This window comes from Brachyhypopomus gauderio, chromosome 4 (genome assembly GCF_052324685.1).
Source record: "Brachyhypopomus gauderio isolate BG-103 chromosome 4, BGAUD_0.2, whole genome shotgun sequence".
Classification (NCBI taxonomy): domain Eukaryota; kingdom Metazoa; phylum Chordata; class Actinopteri; order Gymnotiformes; family Hypopomidae; genus Brachyhypopomus; species Brachyhypopomus gauderio.
Genome location: NC_135214.1, coordinates 29211973 through 29232705, shown reverse-complemented (window position 1 = coordinate 29232705; position 20733 = coordinate 29211973). Strand labels below are relative to the sequence as shown.

The following is a 20733-nucleotide window of genomic DNA, read 5'->3' as shown; positions in this document are numbered from 1 at the left end:
GCACTATGCATGTTGAAAGATGGCTATTTAAATCTCAGCTTGGTGTCATTTTTCTGTGATGTGAAACAATCCATTGTCCTTCGGGGTCAGTGCTAGTTCGAGGCGTTCGTGGTTTCGGTGTTTTGGCCCATTCGCGGCTGGTCTACAGCGGGGCGGCCAGGACGCACCGCACCGCGTCTTAGCCAGGTGACGTCTCTCCTTCCAGACAGCCGAGGCTGAGGGACAGGAGCAGGCGTTTGGCCAAGGCCGATAACATCTGCGGGCCCATTTAGCCGTTCATGTGGACATGTTTATTTGCACGGTGCCCTTTATCTCACCAGCACACCCCAACTCAGCCGAGAGGAGATTCAAGCTCAAACGTTTTCTTTCATCTGCCAGTTTATGAAAAACATGTCCATGATAAAGGATGCGGAATTACAAATGGTGGTGTGTACGTTCCAGGGAGATACTGAAGTCAGAGTCTAGTACATACGTCAACACGTGTCCTTCTCTGGTTCAGTCATTTATGGGAATTTATAGGAATACACTTGGCAATGGGAATGGATGGGTTGTTTTTTCTTTGTTTGTTTTATCTTGCTTCACAAACAAGAACAGGTGGACCGTATTTTTATGCTAAATTGTAATCTGTTTTTAAAATTATATTATTCTATCACAATGTACAGTGGTCTGCCAACACAGAGGAGAACCACTTTTCTTGTTATGTGTGATAAAAATTTTGAAAACATATTTGGATACAGCATGCACAAATACATGATAAACAGATATTTTTTTGCAGGAACCAAAATCATCCTTGACCATTGAATTACAGCATTCCGCAGTAATCCACGGTGTACCTATCCAAATGGTACTCTGTAGTCCAACAGGGAAAACAGATCTTTATCGCATCTCTTAAAATTAGACTCTGCTAAAGGATTTACGTTTTGATTAAATGCAACGTAATATGGAGAAGAAGCTTACTGTGGGGTTGCCCTGTTCACAGTGCTGGGCTGGTGTTTAGTTCTCACCACTGCGTACCATTGTCTGAGAGAGAAGACACGTGTTATGCTGCCTTTTGATGCTCTTTTAAGCGAATATTATCAAAGCTACTTTCAACAGGTGTGCTGTGCCAGGACGGAGCTCCGTCCCTTTGATCTTCTCCGTTTGGACCTGCCTTCCTTGTTTTACCAACCACGGCATTATTTGGGAGGTACGCTTGTATGTTTGTGTATGTGCGCGAGGGTTCCGAGCACCTGCGATGATGCGACGGGCAGGGCCTGCTTTGAACCGTGTGGAAACGGGTTGTTACTCTTACAAAGCCGAAGCTGTAACCCAAACCCCGACCTTAGTCCTAGTCCTAGCCCTAACTGTGACCTTGGGCTCAACATTTGCTTTGCTCACATTTTGCTTGTTTAATATAGTCACAAATGTCCCCTTTCTCCTATAATGGCCCATTATGTGGCTATGTGTGTTAGGTGAGATGTCTCTCTCTCTCTCTCTCTCTCTCTCTTTCTCTCTCTCTCCCTCTCTCCATCTCTTTATCGGCTAAAGGATATGAAATGCCCCACTTGGAGCATGGAAGCCCCATTCCGAGTCTGTGGTCTGCATTGATGACTGACAAAAATAATGAAACTATCATTTGTTGTATGTGTGGCATGAGATTGTCACTGTATAGTAAATGATCTAGTCAGTGTTCCCTCGCTAGCCTGTGATTTGTTCTACACCTTTACATAGGCAGATGAGATTACATGAACAACACCTTTTGAGTTTGCTTTTCAGAGCATCCTAGACAATGTAAAGTTAATTTTGTCATTTTATCTGCCAAAATATTCACCTTGTGTCCAGCTCTTAAATTAGGGTTCAAGGCCACTGCTGTGTTACTGGGTAGATCAGCTAGAGGCAGCTGTAATAGTCACGTGTGTGCTGTCTACAGCTTGTATTTCTGTGATGTGTGTTGCCTCAGCTGCTGGACATTACAGGGAGGCCTCTTGATTGGTCTGTCCTGACCTAGTCTTAGATCTTGATTGGTCTGCCCTGACCTAGTCTTAGATCTTGATTGGTCTGTCCTGACCTAGTCTTAGATCTTGATTGGTCTGCCCTGACCTAGTCTTAGATCTTGATTGGTCTGTCCTGACCTAGTCTTAGATCTTGATTGGTCTGCCCTGACCTAGTCGTAGATCTTGATTGGTCTGCCCTGACCTAGTCTTAGATCTTGATTGGTCTGCAGTCTGAGGGTGTGTGGTGCCCAGAAGACCTGATCCCATCCCTCACACCGAGGTTGGGAACACCAGAGGCGAATCACCCCTTCCAAACTCATTTCTCAAGAAATGTTAGACAAATTTAGACTTGTGTATGACAGAGATTCATGCCTTGGCCTATGAAGATAATTTATGTAATTGATATTGTAAAGCAGTGTATTTTTTTTCGGCTACAACTCAGAACTTGTTAGGTACTCATAAATTTCAACAGCGTTCACATTTGGAATATGGCCAAAGAATTGCTTAGTCCTGTTTGCAGGCAGTGTTTGAGATTTCCAAAAGACTACAGGAAGGAGTTTCTTGTTTGGATATAGGCTGAGACATTCTTCGTGATTGCAAGGTCATGGAGAAAGGCCATCTTGTGGAAATCCAGGTGTGATTAATGCATGCAGCCAATGGCAGAAGACATGAGAATTCTTTAGTGGAACTCTAGTGGGAGTGTTTCAAGCTTCCACTAGTAGCAGTTCAAAAGAAAACAACACACAAAAAGAAATAGAACAGCTTGTTCAAAAAAACCTCAGTGTAGTCTCCTCTCGGATATCAAGTGAGCCTTTAGTTGGTAATGGTCATAGGCATGTGTGTCTTCTGTCCTGATCCTCAGAACATCCAGATCACAGAAGATATCATCTTCACATCTTACCAGCTAAGTTGCCCCTATCACATATGGTGCATAGCATATGTCTTCAGTACTACAAGGCCTTGTACACCACATTGCTGGAGAATGTGCTGGCTCAGACCAAATGCTGAAACTACAGCTAAAGTCCATGGCTGTTTGGCTGGTTCTGTTTTTCTGACCCCGATGGACTCACCACCAATCAGCCCCAGTGTCTTTCTGCAGGAGAACGTCCCTGCTGGAGAAGCTGTCTCTACTAGAATGGAGAGATGGTGTCTCTGCATGAAGGTTTGTCCTCTCTACTTCGGTGGAGAGGGATCTTGTCTCTGCATGAAGGACTGTCTTCTCTACTGTAGAAGAGAGGGATGTTGTCTCTGCATGAAAGACTGTCTTCTCTACTGTAGAGGAGAGGGACATTGTCTCTCTGCAGGATGGACTGTCTTCTCTACTGTAGAGGAGAGGGACGTTGTCTCTCTGCAGGATGGACTTTTTTAGCTCTTCTCGGCACAGGCAGCCTAATGCTTCGAAATCGGACGGGTCTGTTTTGCTAAGTGAGGTCTCATCGACGTGCTGTCTGGTGCAAACGGCCTGATTATGGGTTGTTATGGATCCAACCCTCCCCCTCCTTTAGCTTTTAGAACTGACCTGTAGACCGTTGAAGTCTGGACAAAACCGGGGTTAATGGGCCAAGGCGTCAGAGTGCTTCATTCTGCTGAAGCAATGGACTGTTTTAAAGAGTTCCATTGATTCCACAGAATTCTACTCATATTTTTTGGCCAAAGAACTCAAAATGGCAAGATCAGATCTGGCCACCAACCACTGCTATAGCCAGGCAGGGATTTAATCAAAACTGTTATGGCTCTTTACAACATAGGCTCAGTGTTACTGATGGAAAGGGCAATCCCTCCTACATGTGATCTATAATTCAATAAAGTCCCACGTGCCCCTGTGGTGCCCAGAGAAACCAGAGCCCCGGCCCGAGAGACCCAGCCCAAAAACAGCAAGGTTGCCTCCGCCCGAGCCGTCGAGCTTACATGTGTTTGAAGTCATGCGGGAGCCATTTCGAGTGGCCACACCGTAACTCTCCAAAGGAGATGGGAGAAGGGAGATGGGAGACAGCTTTGACTGCTTCGGAGGTCAGAGCCGGAGGGGAGCTTGCTGGTGGGAGAAAAGACATCCAACAAAGACCTAAAGAAAGCGGAGGGGTAGGGGCGGGGGAGGAAACCCTGCTGCCCCGGCCGGGACTTTATGCGTAGAGCTGCCCGGGTTTTTACGAGACTGTGGTCAGACCAAATAAAACCCGCTGGAGCGGGAGAATCGCCGCAGAAATCACGCTCGCCCGTTTAATAATGTCATCCTGACTTTGACTGTTGGCGAAGGAGAAAGGAGGGACAAGGGCCGCACAGGACCCTCCGCAGAGAGAAAGACGGATGGAGACGAAGGATGAGCTTCTAAAAAGGAGAGGCCTTGGTTTCCTAGGTTTCGTCCGCAGACAAAAAGCAACAGTTCAAAAGCTGTGTGTGAAACGTCCACAGGCTCCTGCCTTCACTTCGCCATTTGAATTTTTGTTGTTTGGTTTTGTTTGTTTGTTGTTTTTTTTTTTGTTTTTTGTTAACAAAAAGTGCATGGCCAACTTTTCTGTCTTTGCAAAGCTAATACACTTGTGTCATTTAACATCAGAGCTGCTTCAAATTATGTGGCCCACTGCATTAGGAAGTGAGTCATGGTCAACATTATGTGACTTGTTCCACAAAATCTTTCCAACTGCTGACAAAAGTCGAACCTTGCGGAGTCCGTCGTGCGTTCTCGCGCGATCCTGCCTGCCAGACCTGACGTTGTGGAACCAGAATCGATCAGACGTCTTTCTCCGTGCTGCCGACTCCGTCGCTCTCCGTCGTCCTTGAGGTGTTCCGAGCGCGGGGGTTCCGGGACAAGATGTCGTCCCCCTCTGGATCTTGGCTCCCTCTTTTGCCGTTGCTATGGAAACGTGTGAACAAAGGCAGGATGTGGCGGTCCCTGTGGGGAAACAAGAGTTGAGTCGTGAGACTGCTTTTGGACGGGCGGCGTAAGACACACATGGCACAGCCGCGGGTCCCATGACGGGTCGAGCCGGAACACGCACGACGAGATGAAGCGCGGGTGGCCCGAGAAGAAGTCTCGGTCCAAATTTAACTCCATATAAACAGTGGAAACAAGCCTTACTCATTGGCATCAGCCCACTCAGATTCTGTCCCAATAAGTTTACCAGGTTTGATTGGGTTTGAACAGACATTATTATAATGCATTTCTTTTAATTGTGCAATTATGACCTGATCAGTCATTTACAGTAATAGTACCATGATGTCATGATAGACATGTGAAAGAAACAAATCACACATGCAACATACACACACACACACTCACACGTGTACAATTACACACACGTACATTATGCTGTAATGAGTGAGTGGACAAAAGGTGGAAAAATATGAACGTCGGGTGTCTTTTGTAATTTTTTCCTGTGTTTGCTGAGCATGTCATTGATTTCCTTGTTATTGTTCATGTAACTGTCACTCATTTTGACTAAAACTTGCACCCGTGTGTCAGAAGACTATTGTTCCAGATATGGACTACATGATAAAAAATCCCCCAAGTTTGTCACTCTCAGGCGTTCAAATGCTCAGCGGTTGACAATGGATGACAGAACTTCCCCAGAGCGTTTCTTACCTTAAATGGTAGCTGTGAAGAAGACTACAGTTCTTCCTCACCAACAGTTTCGCACCCCCCACCCCACCCCCCACCCCACACCTCACACAGGTTCTCTTCTCCATCAGGTAAGGAGGGTGGAGGGTGTAGAAGTCGGCGCAGCGACACGCCGTGGTATCGAGGTCTTATGAACGCACCCATTCCCTGGGAGCCTGCCATTGTGTTTGAGCGTGTGTTTGTGGCAGTGAGGTGAAGGTGTCTCTGTTGTACTAAGTCAACGTGACTCACTTCAGGGTGGGGTTGCGGCCGCCGTGTGGAGGCGCCGTGCGGAGGGTGGGGTCGTGTGAAAAGGGAGAGGAGCGTGACGGTAGGAGCCGCCAGTGGCTTCACCAGGGCACTGTAAACATGTTGGATGTCCTCAGCACAAGCAGTATGGAGGGATTAAGGAGGAATCTGCATAACTGATCCAGTAAGTGGTCTTTGTTGTTGTAAGCCTTTCGCTTGAGGGAATTCTAATTGAGGCCTAGTGCTGATGGGCTTGTGGCATGTGGATAAGTAGTGGTTGTAGGGTGGGGCCTTGTGTGTTTTAAGTGCATCTGTAAGTGTGTAAGTGTGTATGCGTGTGCGTTCCTCAGTGTCTTTCACTTTCCGCAAGTGGAACATGAGCTTAGCACCTGTGAGTCATCCATTACCCTGCCTGCAAACACCCCACCTCCTTTTCAGGGGAGGCCTCAGCACGAATAGCCAACAGTTTCTCTTGCTCTGTGGCGTGTCCCAGTTAAGCCCACAAGGTCCTGTGTGAGGCCCTCGTGAAATCAGACCGCCTCCCCTAACCTCTTAATCGCACGCCATGTCTTCTCATGACTGGCCAAGAGGGAACCGGCTCGGGTGAAAGACGCCCAGAGGAAACCTTCCTTTAAGGGAGTCGGGGGGGAAATAAATCCCTATCGTTTTTCATTAGGCTCGCCTGACATTTTGCGTACACACTGCTGACTTTGCCGGGGCTGTGACGGAGGTGGAGAACAGACTCTCTCACGCGGGGATGAAGGAGGATGTTAGTGGAAGGCCAGAGCCTGTCTAAGGCAGCCATGCATGTCTGCATAGGGCTCCGGGTTGGGTTTATATTGATCGATAAAGTCACTTATTTTCACAGGCCATATGTGAATGTGGGCTGAGTTGGACGGTTTGATCGTGGTCTTCTCAAGAATTAAGCTGAATGTGTGTGTGTGTGTGTGTGTGTGTGTGTGTGTGTGTGTGTGTGTGTGTGTGTGTGTGTGTGTGTGTGTGTGTGTGTGTGTGTGTGTGTGTGTGTGTGTGTGTGTGTGTGTGTGTGTGTGATGCATCACACTCTCAGGACTTGGTCAGTTTAACATAGCGCTGCACTGTTCACTGTGCTCCTCCTCATCACAGGCCTTCATCACAGCTAGTGCGCTTTCACTACAGACCCACACACTACAGACCAATAAACTACAGACACAAACTACAGACCAACACACTACAGACCCACACTAAATACCAATGCACTACAGACCAACACTAACAACCCACATTATAGACCGACATACTACAGACAACACACTACAGACCAACAAACTGCAGACCATCATACTACAGACCAACACACTACAGACCTACACTACAGACCAACACGTGACACACACACACTATGAATGACCATGGCCTTCTTTTGTCTTCAAAGCCCACTGCCCCAATAGACCGAGATCTCTATCTACCACCTCTCAGCACCACCCACACCCACACCTGACCTCTCCGTTAAAGCCAGTGCCAGTGGGGCAGCCTAGCGCTAGAAACAACCTCCATGCTACTGGCCTTTTCCCCTGGCTGATGGACGGCATTAGGGTGTTTTCTCCTGGATCACGGATGTCTTAGCTGTCCTTTAGCATGCCTGGAGACGTGTTGAATTTGGGCACAGTGAAGCCTGTTTGTTCCCTCACGGTGGGAAGGTTTTTGTTGCCGGCCCGAAACAATCGCCGTTCCCTGAGGCAAATTGAGCATGGAAAAGACGCCCCCTGCCCCCCCTCCTCTTTATGACTTTAAATTCCTCTCGTCTTACAAAGGCAGCGGCTCCGATGGGCATGGGTGGGCCCGTGAATGGCGCTTAACGACAGCGCAGAGGCTGAGGCGACGTGTTGGCTTATCGACCCGAAAGCGAGAGGACTCCCCCCCCCCCCCCCCCCACCCCCAAATTAAGTCTTCACTGAGTTTTCATGGAGGAGAAACTCGACCTCTAGGCACCTATTCTTCAAAGGAGGCCTGCGTTATTAAGTTTCTCATGGTCGAGTTACTGTAATTTTGGTTTTATGTGACTTGTGTGAAGGCACAGCGAGAGGCTTTTGTCCGTGTGCTGCTTTTGTGAGGCCTTGAATGGCCTTAAAGCGCTCAACAGTAAAAGTGTTCCCTCTGCCAGCAGTGTGGACAAACATGGGGCCTTTCTGCTTAGGCGGGGCGCAACCCCACATTTCCTTCCCATTTTAGGGAAAGATTTGATATCGGACAAAATTCGGTCCACAGAGGAGAGGAAGAGGTGGGAAACAGAAGTGGGTGGGGGGTGCGAGATGGGGTCTCTTAGGGAGCCATTTCCAAAAGAAGCATTTCTGGTTGTGTGAGGCGAAGGAGCACGTTAGCTTGGCTCATGTTTTGAAGTGTGAATGTGTCCATTTTTAGGCAGAGCTATAACTGTGTGTGTGTGTGTGTGTGTGTGTGTGTGTGTGTGTGTGTGTGTGTGTGTGTGTGTGTGTGTGTGTGTGTGTAAGGGGGGCAAAGAATTAGTACCTGTGAATTGGGATGAGAGGATGAGATCTGGCGGCTGATTCCCGGCTGAGTTGTCGAAGTGTGCGTGTTGTGTGTGTGTGTGTGTGTGTGTGTGTGTGTGTGTGTGTGTGTGTGTGTGTGTGTGTGTGCAGGAGAGGGAGGGATGGGATTGGTCACGGAGAGAAAGGGAAGTGGCATGGTGAGAGAGGAAGCTGTGCATCAGTGCTGGACAGATCCTGATGTGATAATGGGGTAATAATAGTAGGACTGCCACCACCCATCTCCTAGCACATCAGTCTTTCAGCCATCCCTCCCTCCCTCTCTCCCTCTCTCTCTCTCTCTGTCCATGACCCTTTCTGTCTCTTGTCTGCTCACTGTCCTGTTTCCCTCTATCTCTCTCTCTCTCTCTCTCTCTCTCTTCTGCATCTTCATTTGTCAGCTAGCTGCTTCTCTCTCTCTCCCTCCCTTTCCTCCTTTCTCACTTTGCCCCTCCCCTCTCCGTGATCCGCCCCTACAGCTGGGAGGAGGTGGAGCTGGTGCTCTATCAGACTCTCTTGTCCTCTCTGGCCTGAACATCCCCTCTAACTCATATCATAAGCAGCTATCAGGTCTATCAGGTCAGTGACTCCCCCTTTTCACACTTGTGACTCTAGATTTGACTCTAGATTTGTGGGGATGGGGTTGTGTGTGGTTTGTCACTTTATGACATTCTACAGTGTGTTTTTGTTTGTTTGGGTTTGTTTGCTTGTTTTGTTTCTACTGTTGTATTGTCTTGTAATTGTAGCGAAATGCTCACCATCATGGCGGTGATAACAGTGGTTGATCTATGCAGACGTGGACAGTGGAGCACAATTAAGACAGAAACTCAACCCCTCACAGACGTAGATGCTTCCTCCAGTAATCGGGTTGCCGTGAGATCGATGTGGGATATTAGTGCGCCTAAGTCTTACCGGCTACCCAATCACCCCCCCCCCCCCCAACCCCATCATGTCCGCCCTGTAACTGCATTTAGAGAATATGGGGTGGGTGGAGGATTGGAATATGATTTCTCCCTGTGTTTAGATGATTAGCAGTGGGACTCTTCAGGCTGTGTGTCCGCGGGGGCGGGGTGGTCCTCCTGCACGCCGCCACGCCCCTCCAACTCTCCACTGTCTGACCCCCCTCAAAGTGGAAAGGAACGTCTCCCAGCTCTTGTTTTTTGGTGATGCCCCCCCCCCGGTCTCAGTGGCATTAGACTGAAATGCCACCCCAGGCTCCCGAGTCCTTTACGGGTTGTTTTCGTTAAACTGCAGCTGTGGCACTGCGGTACGAGCAACGTTATGAGCGTCTTCTGTACGCTTCAGTTCATTCGAGCTATTTTTTCGACCACCCGGGCATTTGCATGTTTGTTAAATATGTAGTCAAGACTGCTCGTACAAACAAAAGCAATAATGGAAGGGAGCCCGTCCCAGTGTGGCTGTGGGCCGCTAGTCGACTGCGTGTACTTGTGTGCGTTTTGCACTAAACTCCCTCTTCTGTTTTTTGTGCTTCAGCTGCATGCAGAGCAGTTGCTCCTGCTGATGGAGCTTCTGCTGGACGAGGCGGAGCTGAGCGGGAACTGCCTCCGCCTCCTGCAGACGACATACAACCTGCGCAGCCAGGATGCTGAGGTTAGCCCCTCCCACACGCGCACTACATCTGAGCCCACACGCAGACTCCGCCTCCTCCGCCGAACATCTCCCCTCACTACGCCGCACCTCCTCTTGTTAGGGTGTGCCCCCCCTCACCCCTCCCACGCTTTATGGGCAAATGCTTCAGTGAGAGCAGCAGTGAGGAGACGCGTCAGGGCGTAAGCAGACATTCGCCCCTCAGGAAAATCCACTGTTGTCGTTCCTACTTCTGAAAGTACCAGAGATAATTCGAACTTGATGTAAAATAGTTCCTTCCAGACGTTTCTTCACAGCTCGTGGTAGCACTGCCCACAAACCCTGCAGCACCAGTTAGGTCAAATGACAAAACCAGTGGAAGAATGTCTGAGACGCTGGTCCTCTCTGTTCTAACCAAGACTAAAGTGCCTCCCAAGTTTTCCATGTACCTCCTTCATTTGGATGACAGACTCTGATCTAAACTCTTTCCTGGCGGAGCTCCCCCGTCTGGCCGTAGCACAAGAGATCACGCTTAGCCAGCAAACACGTCATTCCCCTCTGAAGGCCGTTAAGACCCTGCTCTCCAGCAGGTATCTCCTAGGTGATGGGAGGTGGTGGGAGGTGATGGGAGGTGAGGGGAGGTGAGGGGAGGTGGTGGGAGGTGATGGGAGGTGGTGGGAGGTGGTGGGAGGTGAGGGGAGGTGGTGGGAGGTGAGGGGAGGTGAGGGGAGATGAGGTGAGGTGGTGGGAGGTGGTGGGAGGTGAGGGAAGGTGATGGGAGGTGGTGGGAGGTGAGGGGAGGTGAGGGGAGATGAGGGGAGGTGGTGGGAGGTGAGGGGAGATGAGGGGAGGTGATGGGAGGTGAGGTGGTGGGAGGTGAGGGGAGGTGATGGGAGGTGATGGGAGGTGGTGGGAGGTGGTGGGAGGTGAGGGGAGATGAGGGGAGGTGAGGGGAGGTGATGGGAGGTGAGGTGGTGGGAGATGAGGGGAGGTGAGGGGAGGTGATGGGAGGTGAGGTGGTGGGAGGTGAGGGGAGGTGGTGGGAGGTAAGGGGATGTGAGGGGATGTGAGGGGATGTGGTGGGAGATGAGGGGAGGTGAGGTGGTGGGAGGTGATGGGAGGTGAGGGGAGGTGAGGGGAGATGAGGGGAGGTGAGGTGGTGGGAGGTGAGGTGAGGTGGTGGGAGATGAGGGGAGGTGAGGGGAGGTGAGGGGAGGTGGTGGGAGGTAAGGGGAGGTGAGGGGATGTGAGGGGATGTGGTGGGAGGTGAGGGGAGGTGAGGGGAGGTGATGGGAGGTGAGGTGGTGGGAGATGAGGGGAGGTGAGGGGAGGTGATGGGAGGTGAGGTGGTGGGATGTGAGGGGATGTGGTGGGAGGTGAGGGGAGGTGAGGGGATGTGAGGGGATGTGGTGGGAGGTGAGGGGAGGTGAGGGGAGGTGATGGGAGGTGATCAGCACAGAAAGTCCCAGACTGCCTCATTGCTTGTTTGTCTGGAGCCCACAGGGACATTTTCATCAGGTCCTTCCAAGGAAAACAAAAGCCCTCTAAAAATAAATTGGGTTATTACTACCACTCCCCCTCCTCGCCGTGCCCTTTCATCCTTCTCTCTCCCTCCCTCTCTCTTCCGTCTCTCTCAGCTGCGTCGGAGTGATGTTCTCTCTCCACTACACGTCATCTTCCTGCTTCCTTGCCGTTTTGCTGCCGTCGCTGATGTAATGAGTGCGCTGTGTTAGCCCCCAGAGCCGGGTGGTGTCTGGCCCTCAGAACTTAGCCCCTCCCCTTACGCTTCATGGCATAACTCTAATTTTGGACCATTCCCACGAAGCTCTCCGCAAGCAGCAGTCCTGGAAGGATCTGTCCGTGTTTGAGCGCTGATGTGAGAGTATAGTTTTCTCCATGCGTTACGGGTGGCAAACGAGATCGGCTCGATACGCTAAACCGCCGTAGCGCGCAGCCCAAGCAATTACGATTACGACTTGCCTCCAGGCAAGGCGTCTGCTCTGGGCCACCCTGGAGCGGTCCGATAATGACTTTTACTGTTACGCTCCGTGTCGAGGTGGGGTAAAGGCCAAAGGCAGCCGTACGGTTTGGAGCAGGGGTTTGGAACCGGGCCAGGGTGCCTTCGGGCCAACCTCCGCCCTCGTGAAGAGTGAGGGCTTCGCTTTCACCTAGCGCGACGGGCCCTCGGGCGGTGCTCGACGTGGATTCCCGTAGTCCTCCACCCACGGGCCTCCGCATGCCAAAAGAGCGACGCGCTCCACAGATTGTGGCGTAGAGCGGGCGTGGTGTGCTAGCGTGGGCAAAGGCATGAAGCCATAGCGTGATGGCGTGTTGTTTCATGTGGGTACTACTCTGGTTGTGTGTGTGTGTGTGTATGTGTGTGTGTACCATCTGTCCATCAGGCACACAGAGCACATTGTCTTGCAGCTGCTTTTCAAAGGCCTGCCTCAAAGTTCACTCGGTCAAACAGGCCAGGAAACGAACACTGAATCCAAGACACGCCAAAGAGCCTCAGACATCTACTGGATGTAGCCCGACGTGTGAGAGACAAAGAGACAGTAGTAGAACTAGTGTGGAGGACAGGAGTGCAGAATGACCTCTTTTTCGTACTAGCTTCTTACTTACTGCTATTTTTTTCTCTCTCTCTCCATGCTGGTGTAATCCACCCAGGACACTTCCAGCACCCAACCCTCTTGCCCCCTAAATCAGTCGTATATCGTATATCAGTGTCATATGTCATGAGCTGTTGGACCTCTTTTGAAAGCTTTGGAAATACACCTGAGTGTTAGTAATGGTGGGTGAGTGTGTGTGTGTGTGTGTGTGTGTGTGTGTCCTCCCTGTCCCCTGTACAGGCCTGGCAGCTGCTGTAAGCCTCAGAGCTACATTCCTGGGGAGTGCCCTTAGGCAGGACAGCTGCCTCTCTCTCTCTCTGCCTCTCTCTCTCCTCATCTCGGGGGAGAAGCAGTAATTACACAGGGCATTCCACAGTTTATTAGCCCAAGCGTTCATGTACACCCTTGCATACATACATGCACGCATTCTCCCACCCCCCCCAACACACACACACACACACACGTAAACCTGTACTCACCATGTACACATTGTTCCCACACACATACACACAGACCTGTTTTCTCACACACGTGCAGTGTGTGATCTGAGAAGCTCATACTTCATCTCTGTCTCCCTCTCTTCCTGTGCGAGGTTTAGTCACAGAGTCTATGATGTTCCTCTCTGTCTGTCCCTCTCTCTCTCTCTCTCTGTCCCTCTCTCTTTCTCTCTGTCCCCCTCGTCCCCCTCTCTCTCTCTCTGTCCCCCTCTCTCTCTCTCTCTCTCTCTGTCCCCCTCTCTCTCTCTGTATTGTAAGTGGTCTTTATATTGGTAGTGCTACCCCTAGCTCAGGATTCTCAGGAGTTAAGCGAACTATAAACTTTTTTTATTTTGGCAGATGCAGCAGACATTAACAGTGAGAATTGCTTTCCTTCCTCACACATTGCTTTGACTCCCTTTGTCTCCCTCAGCATTCACACTCACACATGTGTACACGTACACACCGTTTGCCAGATCCTTCTCCTGGATGTCTGGTCGACGTGCCCTTCTGCTAATTACAACTGGGTGTTTTCTCGAGGAAATGGCCTGGAATGCCCTCACTCTCACCATCGTGTTCACTCCCGGAGAACGCGCTTTTACTGCCTGCCTCCCACACTCCGTGTGTGTGTGTGTGCATGTCCCGATGTCTCCTCACACCCATGATACCACACTCCATCCGGTGCCAGACGCACTGCTGATCGATTGCTCCGCTCGACTGAGGTCGAATATCTGGGCAGAGTGCTGGGCGGGGGTGCTGCTAACATCGCACCACATGCAGCACTTTGGGACCTCAAGGCTTCCCATCATGCCCCAGTTCCCATGTGTCTTCTCCCAGAGTCACGGAGTGCCAAGCACACAGGCTCTCACTCTCATCTCTCACTCCCGGACCGTTACCCCGCACACGTCACCTTCATGCTCACACAACTGACCCCATCACTCCTCCACCCACTGACTTAATTACACCAACCCCACACCCACCGCACCACACACAGACACGCATGCTCTAAATAGTACAAGCACGAAAACAAGGAGGTCTGTGTCACCTTGAATCGGCATTAACTTTTATAGTAACTGCCCGATGCTATTTAATTAGCTTCCATAATGCACACTGAGAGTCGTGCCAACACTGTCGGTGATTTGACAACGGCACAGACACAGGAAGTGAAGCAGGAAGTGTGTGAACGAGGGACGACTGGGGCAGGGTAAGGATGTCTGCCCCCCTAGAGCGAAGGGCTTTTCACGTTAATGCCCTCACAGACAGGAAGCAGGACACATTAGCCCAGCGTCTGGACCGTCAGCGGTCCCGCACGCCCACAGCAGGTGGCACGGAAAATCCCTGCTAACCCCACACGCACACGGGCCCCACACGCACACGGGCCCCACACGCACACGGACTACAGTTCCACATTCTCTACACGCTTCATGGGAGGGGGGGGGTTCACACCTTTCTCAGTGCTGTTACATGTTGTGTGATGTATTCCACAGTAGCAGCCTTAGTAATAGCGTGTTTAGTCGATGTGTTGATGGCACATACAAAATTCACTCATAAAATTGTGCATTAGCCCTTATGAATGGAATTTTCGATGTCCTTACAAAGGTCTGTTTTTTTTCCCGTTTTTGTGTTTCTGTGAACAAATGCTTTAAAAATGGCTTGAAAACACAGATTTCATGAGCAGCTGATGAGCGTCCAGGTGACCCCTGACCTCCAGAGGCATGACCAGGATGTCAGCACTGAGTTGACGTGTGGTCAATATTAAACATGATTTCCTAAATAATGTATGTACGTAGCGTCTGCAGAGGGATCCAGAGACTTTGCCTTGAGAAAAAGAAAATTGTAAAAACTAGCATTTTAGTTTTGATATTATGATGAACTTGTGACCATGTCTAGATGCAATATAACAAATATTATATATACACACACACACACACACACACACACACACACACACACAGGTTTTACATTTCACTTTAGTCTGTGTGAAGAAGAATCCTGACTCATGGCTGGGTGATAATGTGAAGGAGGAATGCTGACTAAGCACACCCACACCTTCAAAATGACCAATAGGAAAACATTTCTGATGACCAATCACAAAGTTACAGACAAGTATGAAAGCTAAAAATATTTATAATGTTTTCACTGGATGGGTGGATGATTCCTCTTGGTGGATACCCCACCCCTTCCCTGATGATCTTACTCTCTTTCTACTGGCAGTCTGGGGTATCGTGGCTGGGGTAATTGGGCCAGGAGCCATTTGCATCTCCTGTTTGTCTACCAGAGCGAGTCAGTGTGTCCCTGTAAATAGATGAAATGCGTCCCTCGCGGGGAAGAAGACAGCGTGATGTACGACGGCCTTGTCGTTTTCTGCTTGGGGTTTTCATCTCTCACGTGCCATGATCAGAGAAGTGAATTTGGAAGGAGACTTGCTGAAGGGGAGGGAGAGACCCCCTCATCCCAGAACGCTTCAGTGTGGAATGTGAGACGAAGCAGGTCAGGTGGTTAGGAGATGGGCGGAGCGTTCCGTGAGGTCAGGGAGCAGGGCAGGGTGTTGGGGGACGGTAATGAGATGAGGGAGGGAGGGAGCATTAGAGAGAGAGAGAGAGAGAGAGAATAGGACTGAGAGTAAGGAGAGACAGAGCCAGTCTGTGATCTCTCCATGCAGCACAGCTAACAGAGCCCCCTTTCATACACTAAAGAGAAAGAGACATACACACAAACACACACACACACACCGAGTGAGAGCGAGTGGGCATTTCAACTGAGCAGGACCCATGCGCATGACCATGTGATCTTGTGCATTTCCACGTGCGTCTCACGCTAGCGCCGACCCAAGGTGGGCGTCTCGGGCATTCTGAGTGTAGCTGTGTGAAGACTTTGTTGCTAGTTCTTATTGTGTCTTCTCTCTCTCTCCATTTCTAGGTGAAGCATCGCTGGTGTGAGCTGGTGGTGAAGCATAAACACACAGCTGCATACAGAGACGTGGAGCACTTCCTTCTCCACGACCAGGTACATGAGGCTCTCACACTCACGTTACACCCATCCGCCAAGTTCTTGTACAACAGCTTTTATTATGTGATGTTTGATATTCGGTGTGCCATAATTGCTGTAGACTTCAAGTTCGTTTTCTGTGGTGCTGCTTCTTGTGTGTGTGTGTGTGTGTGTGTGCGCGCGCAGGCTATGGGTGTGTATCTGTATGGTGAACTAATGCTTCAGGAAGACGGGCGTCAGCAGGCATTAGCACGGCGCTGCTTGGCAGCCATCAAAGACAACATGGACCAATCTGCACGCAGTGTTGTGGAGGAAATGATCCTCTGATCTGGGAAAAGAACAGGTACAGTACCTTTAAAGTGTCAACACTCCCACTTTGCCCCCCCCCACCCCACCCATCCATTTCCTACCCCTGTTTTTGTTGTCTGACCTTTTCACCTTTAAGGGTTCATTGCCAGTGCCAGCTGTCTTCTAAACTTGAAAGTCACTTTCGGTCTGAGAACACAATTGTGATCGTATCACTTCCCACAGTCAGCTCATATCATCTCGCTTTAGTCAACAAGTTTAATGCAGGGCAAATTTGTACAAAAAGTCTTGACCAAAGTTTAATTTCCTGGGAAAAGCGAATTTCCTTTTCAGCACTATTCTTTCAAATCATTCTAAAAACAAATCGTCAGTGGAAGAAAGGCGACGTGTGCAGAACTGCGTCCTTTGTGTACTGACTTTTAAATCAGGCCATTGTTTTTCCATTCGGGGCCCTGGTGAAAGTGCACAGTGGCCCTGACCACAGCGGCTCCTCGCCCGGCCTGCATATCCAGACGTCCAAGCTGCCTGCTCCAGGCTTTTCCAGAAAGCTTGTCAAATTGTGTTTGGAATTTTTCCAAATCCATTTTTCAAACATAAGCAGGATAAAAAAAGACAGTCCCTTTATTTTTTATCCTGAAGTGCTGTCCCGCACCAGGGAGGAACTCCCAGCCCTTCCCGTCCTCGTTTTAGCCGCCTCCCCCTGCCACACGGCGAGCGAATGCCGTATGTCGGGGGGCGGGACAAGACGGCCGGAGCTCCTCCCTCTGAAGGTCCGCCTCAGAGCCGTCACGCGTCCATGCCGTCCTGCTTAAAGGAACGGCCCGTCGCGGCGGACCTCGGCCGCTAAATACCCGTCAGCCTCCAGGAAGGAAGACTCAGAGGCCCTGCTGGGCGGACAGATAAATCCGCTACATGTCCATGGCAGTTCTCTCGGTCCAGGCAGCCGTGCTTTTATCCACCAACGAGACAGGTTTATGCCCTGGGTGGATGGGGCGGGGCGGGGGTCCGCTGCCGGTCGGAGCGTAGATAAATCACGCTGCCCGGAGGGGCTCCCAGGCATCTGGGCTCCTGGACGCGCCACTCGCTGCGACAGAGGGCCCGTTTGTCACCGTGGCGTGACGCCCAGCCCCGTCGTTAACATGTCGCTGGGCGCCTCTGGTTCGGCCCGGCCACGAGCGTCCGAGCGCAGGACGGCGGGGCGGCCGACGGAGGCCTGTGGCGGTGAACGCCACCTGTTTGCACTAAAGGTTTTATGAACATAGACATTTGAGCGGGGATGGGCAGGGGAGGCGTGTCCCGACACCAACACCGTTCTTCACGCTCGGCCAAAAACAGGTTGAAATAACGCGGGCTCCCTTCCCAAGCTAGTTGGGAATGTTGCCATAGCTACTGTAAGTAACGGTCTGCAGAGCTAGCGCGGTGAGTCTCGGGAAGGAGAGGGATTTGTCCCCGCTGTTACCTCAGACCCTACCTGCAGATCTCTATCAGCGCCAGAGCGGGAGGCTCTGAATGAAGCCAGCGCCGGTGGTGTGGGGGCCCAGGGGCGGCCCACTCTTCTCTCCGCTCCCCTGGAAGGGGCAGTAGAGGCGGAGTGCAGTGAGCCAGGGGCCCCTGGAGCAGGCTAACGAGGGACATAGCGGCGGCTCAGCCGAGCGTGGCCGGCCGGGGGGGAGAGAAGAGCTGCAGGTCTCGGCTTTCATGTCGGGGGCTGTGCGGGTTCCTGGCGTGCTGATTTGTGACTTAAGATAAAAATCACATTGCCAGGGATTACCACACAACCGCCGGCCGGCCGGCTGCCATGGCAACCGGAGGCACCACCACATCGAGGCTCGGGGAAATAAAAACAGAAAACGAAGTGACGGTCTCGTGTGAGTGGAGGGAATAAGGCTAGAAAACGCAGAGGAGCAAACTTGTTTCTCCACTAGATGAAACGCACACACACACACACACACTCAAGTTGAGGAAGATTCTCTTGCAGAACCTCTCAGGCAGGTGCAGAGCTTAGCTGATTGGTGAACAGTGATTGAGCTCTTTGTTCACAGTGGCTAAGTTCTGCACTTGATGAGACCATGACATGACAAAGAAAGGCGGAGAGAAGGCGAAGAGCAGGAGAGCGTCCTCCCTCCCTATGGTGAAGGCTGTGAAGTGTTTATAATTAATCCTCTGACCCCGAGAAGAACTTACTGCTGACTGGGTGGGAAGGTGAAGGAAAGAGAAAGAAAGGAAAGAGAAAGAAAACACGAAGGGGCCCCAGGAAAGGGGGTTTGGGAATTGTAACGCAATGGTGCGCCATTCTCACTTTGGTTAGGAATCCTCACTTCTGTTATCTCACACATATCCGTTCCAGTACACCACAACGTTTCAAACCCTCCCTTAGCCCAGACGTCACTTTGCAAACACGCTTCATTGGGTTCGTGCACTGAATCGAAACGTCCAGCGTGAGCAGAGCCTGCTGCCTCCGGGAGGAACCGGCAGGGCGGTTCCGTTCTCTCAGTGCAGACTTTAATGAACCGTCACTCTGAGGGCACCTCGTGCTGAAAGACGAGTGGATCTGATGGTCGGAGAGAGAATCCAGCAGACTGGTCCAGCGGATGCCAGAGTGAGATGCCTAGCTCCGCCTCCCGCTCGCTTTCCCGCCACGTAGCGCCGAGATTTATTATCTCCACTGCGCAGAAAACCAAAACGGCCGTGCAAAGGCTTGCGGCTAAGTCGGAGCGCACAGGAGGCAGCGTTGGCGCGTGGGGGGGGGGGGGTTATGGGTTCTGAGAAAGGCTGGAAACAGGTGGCTCATAGCCGCAGAGATGAAAACATCTGTGTGACTGGGCTTTGGGGGGAAAAAAATACAGGTCTACTTTTAGCCTGGGTGGTTAAAATAGAGAAAGACGGCAATGGAGACAGGAAACACATCGAGTGTGAGGATGGCTAACGGCCCTTTCTGCCAGAGCACCCGTCTCCTAGGCCATGACAGATGGAGAAGTTAAATATGAAAGCAGGCAGGAGCTGGGCCATAAACGACTATATTTAGCAGCTGTTTAAAGATGCATAGCCATCAAAGGCTAGCACAAATGGAATTAGTTGCACAGGGCTGTATTTAAAATATCATTAAGTGATATTCCACGGGAAATGGGGTGCTAAGCACGTTCGGTGGAAGTGAACGAGTCCCGCCGGACAGGCCTGCTGTGGCTGTGGGTGCCTGGGGTCACATGCCGGTGTGTGTGTGTGTGTGTGTGTGGGGGTGGGGGGTTGGGGAGGGGGGGGGGGGGGGGGGGGGGGGGGGGGGGGGGGCTTGTGCTGAGATCCAGATGGACCTGGCCTCCCGTGCCTACTGAGCTGATTACAGTACTGCAGAAACGCTGGCTCAGTTCAGCAGGAACAGGAGTCTGGTCCACAGACCCCCACAAGCACCGCAAGAGCAATTTCACAAACACGAGAGAAATGTTCTCCTGGAGTTACTGCTGTAGGACTAGAAGACAACAGCGTCCATGCACGTGTCCCACGTGTCCCTTAGCAGGACTGTCCCTGCTTGTCCTTTCATTTGCGTCAAAGCGTTTCACGTTTCATGTTCACCTAAAGACCACAGATGAGCAGCAGCTGGCTGCCACACGCGGTCCCATCGCCTTGTGTGTGTGTCTGGCGCAGGGTCCGAGCGCTCCCCTATGGCCTGGAGTCTGGAGGCGTGGCGTGGGCTCGGGGGAAGCCACAGAGAGCCCTCCGCCGTCGCTCACGGCCCTCTGCTCTACCGGTGGAGCACAAACGGTGCAGTGCACGCAAGACTCCACACGTGCTCACGGCACCCAGGACGACAGAGACGGCATGAAATGTGACGACTAAGTGGGCTGTTTTTTATTTTTTTTCTTCTCGTTACTTTTTGTACTAGAAATGAATAAAAAGGAAATAAAAAGAAGGGTTAATGGTGTAGCTTATTGTGGTATAACCTGTTCCACGGAGAGCGGACAGTCTACAGCAGAGAGGAACACAGCGTGGTATACCCCTACCATGGTTAAAGCAGACACATGGAAACTGGGGGTTTCAAACAAGGGTGGATGACTCAGGCGTCACTCCCAAATGTTCGGCAGCATACGCGAGATACAATGTTACTACAGTGAAAAAAAATATATATATATATATATATTATAATCACAAAGGTGCCGAGATATTTTACCAAGAACGCTAATTGTTAAGTTGCAAAGATATTGCCTTGCAAGTGAACTTTTATTTAATATGAGTTTAAGTATTTTCAAACTAAAGGGTGGTATTTAAATTGATAGTATTTAAATGAAGTGTAGAAATAAGTGGTTTTGAGTGGCGGTTCACCACCCCCTCGACCTGCACAGGGCAGAGAAAGGCCAGAAACCTCAGAGAGCCCAGAGAAGTGGCCATGCTGAGAGAGCAGTGGGGCTTAGAGACCTGCGTAAAGCACCA

The 20733-nt window shown here is 50.9% G+C and overlaps 1 protein-coding gene across 2 annotated transcripts in view; it reads left to right on the top strand.

Annotated features, from left to right (window-relative positions):
• Positions 1 to 20215, top strand: part of aopep (aminopeptidase O (putative)) — a 52490-nt gene extending 32275 nt beyond the window's left edge. For both annotated transcript variants that reach the window (XM_077003620.1, XM_077003621.1), the window contains 4 exons: positions 9837 to 9953; positions 15937 to 16023; positions 16192 to 16348; positions 19951 to 20215. In XM_077003620.1, the coding sequence (XP_076859735.1) occupies positions 9837 to 9953; positions 15937 to 16023; positions 16192 to 16332 (345 nt within the window). In that variant the 3' untranslated portion in view covers positions 16333 to 16348; positions 19951 to 20215. The remainder of the gene's footprint in view (positions 1 to 9836; positions 9954 to 15936; positions 16024 to 16191; positions 16349 to 19950) is intronic.
• The last annotated feature ends 518 nt before the right edge of the window (positions 20216 to 20733 follow it).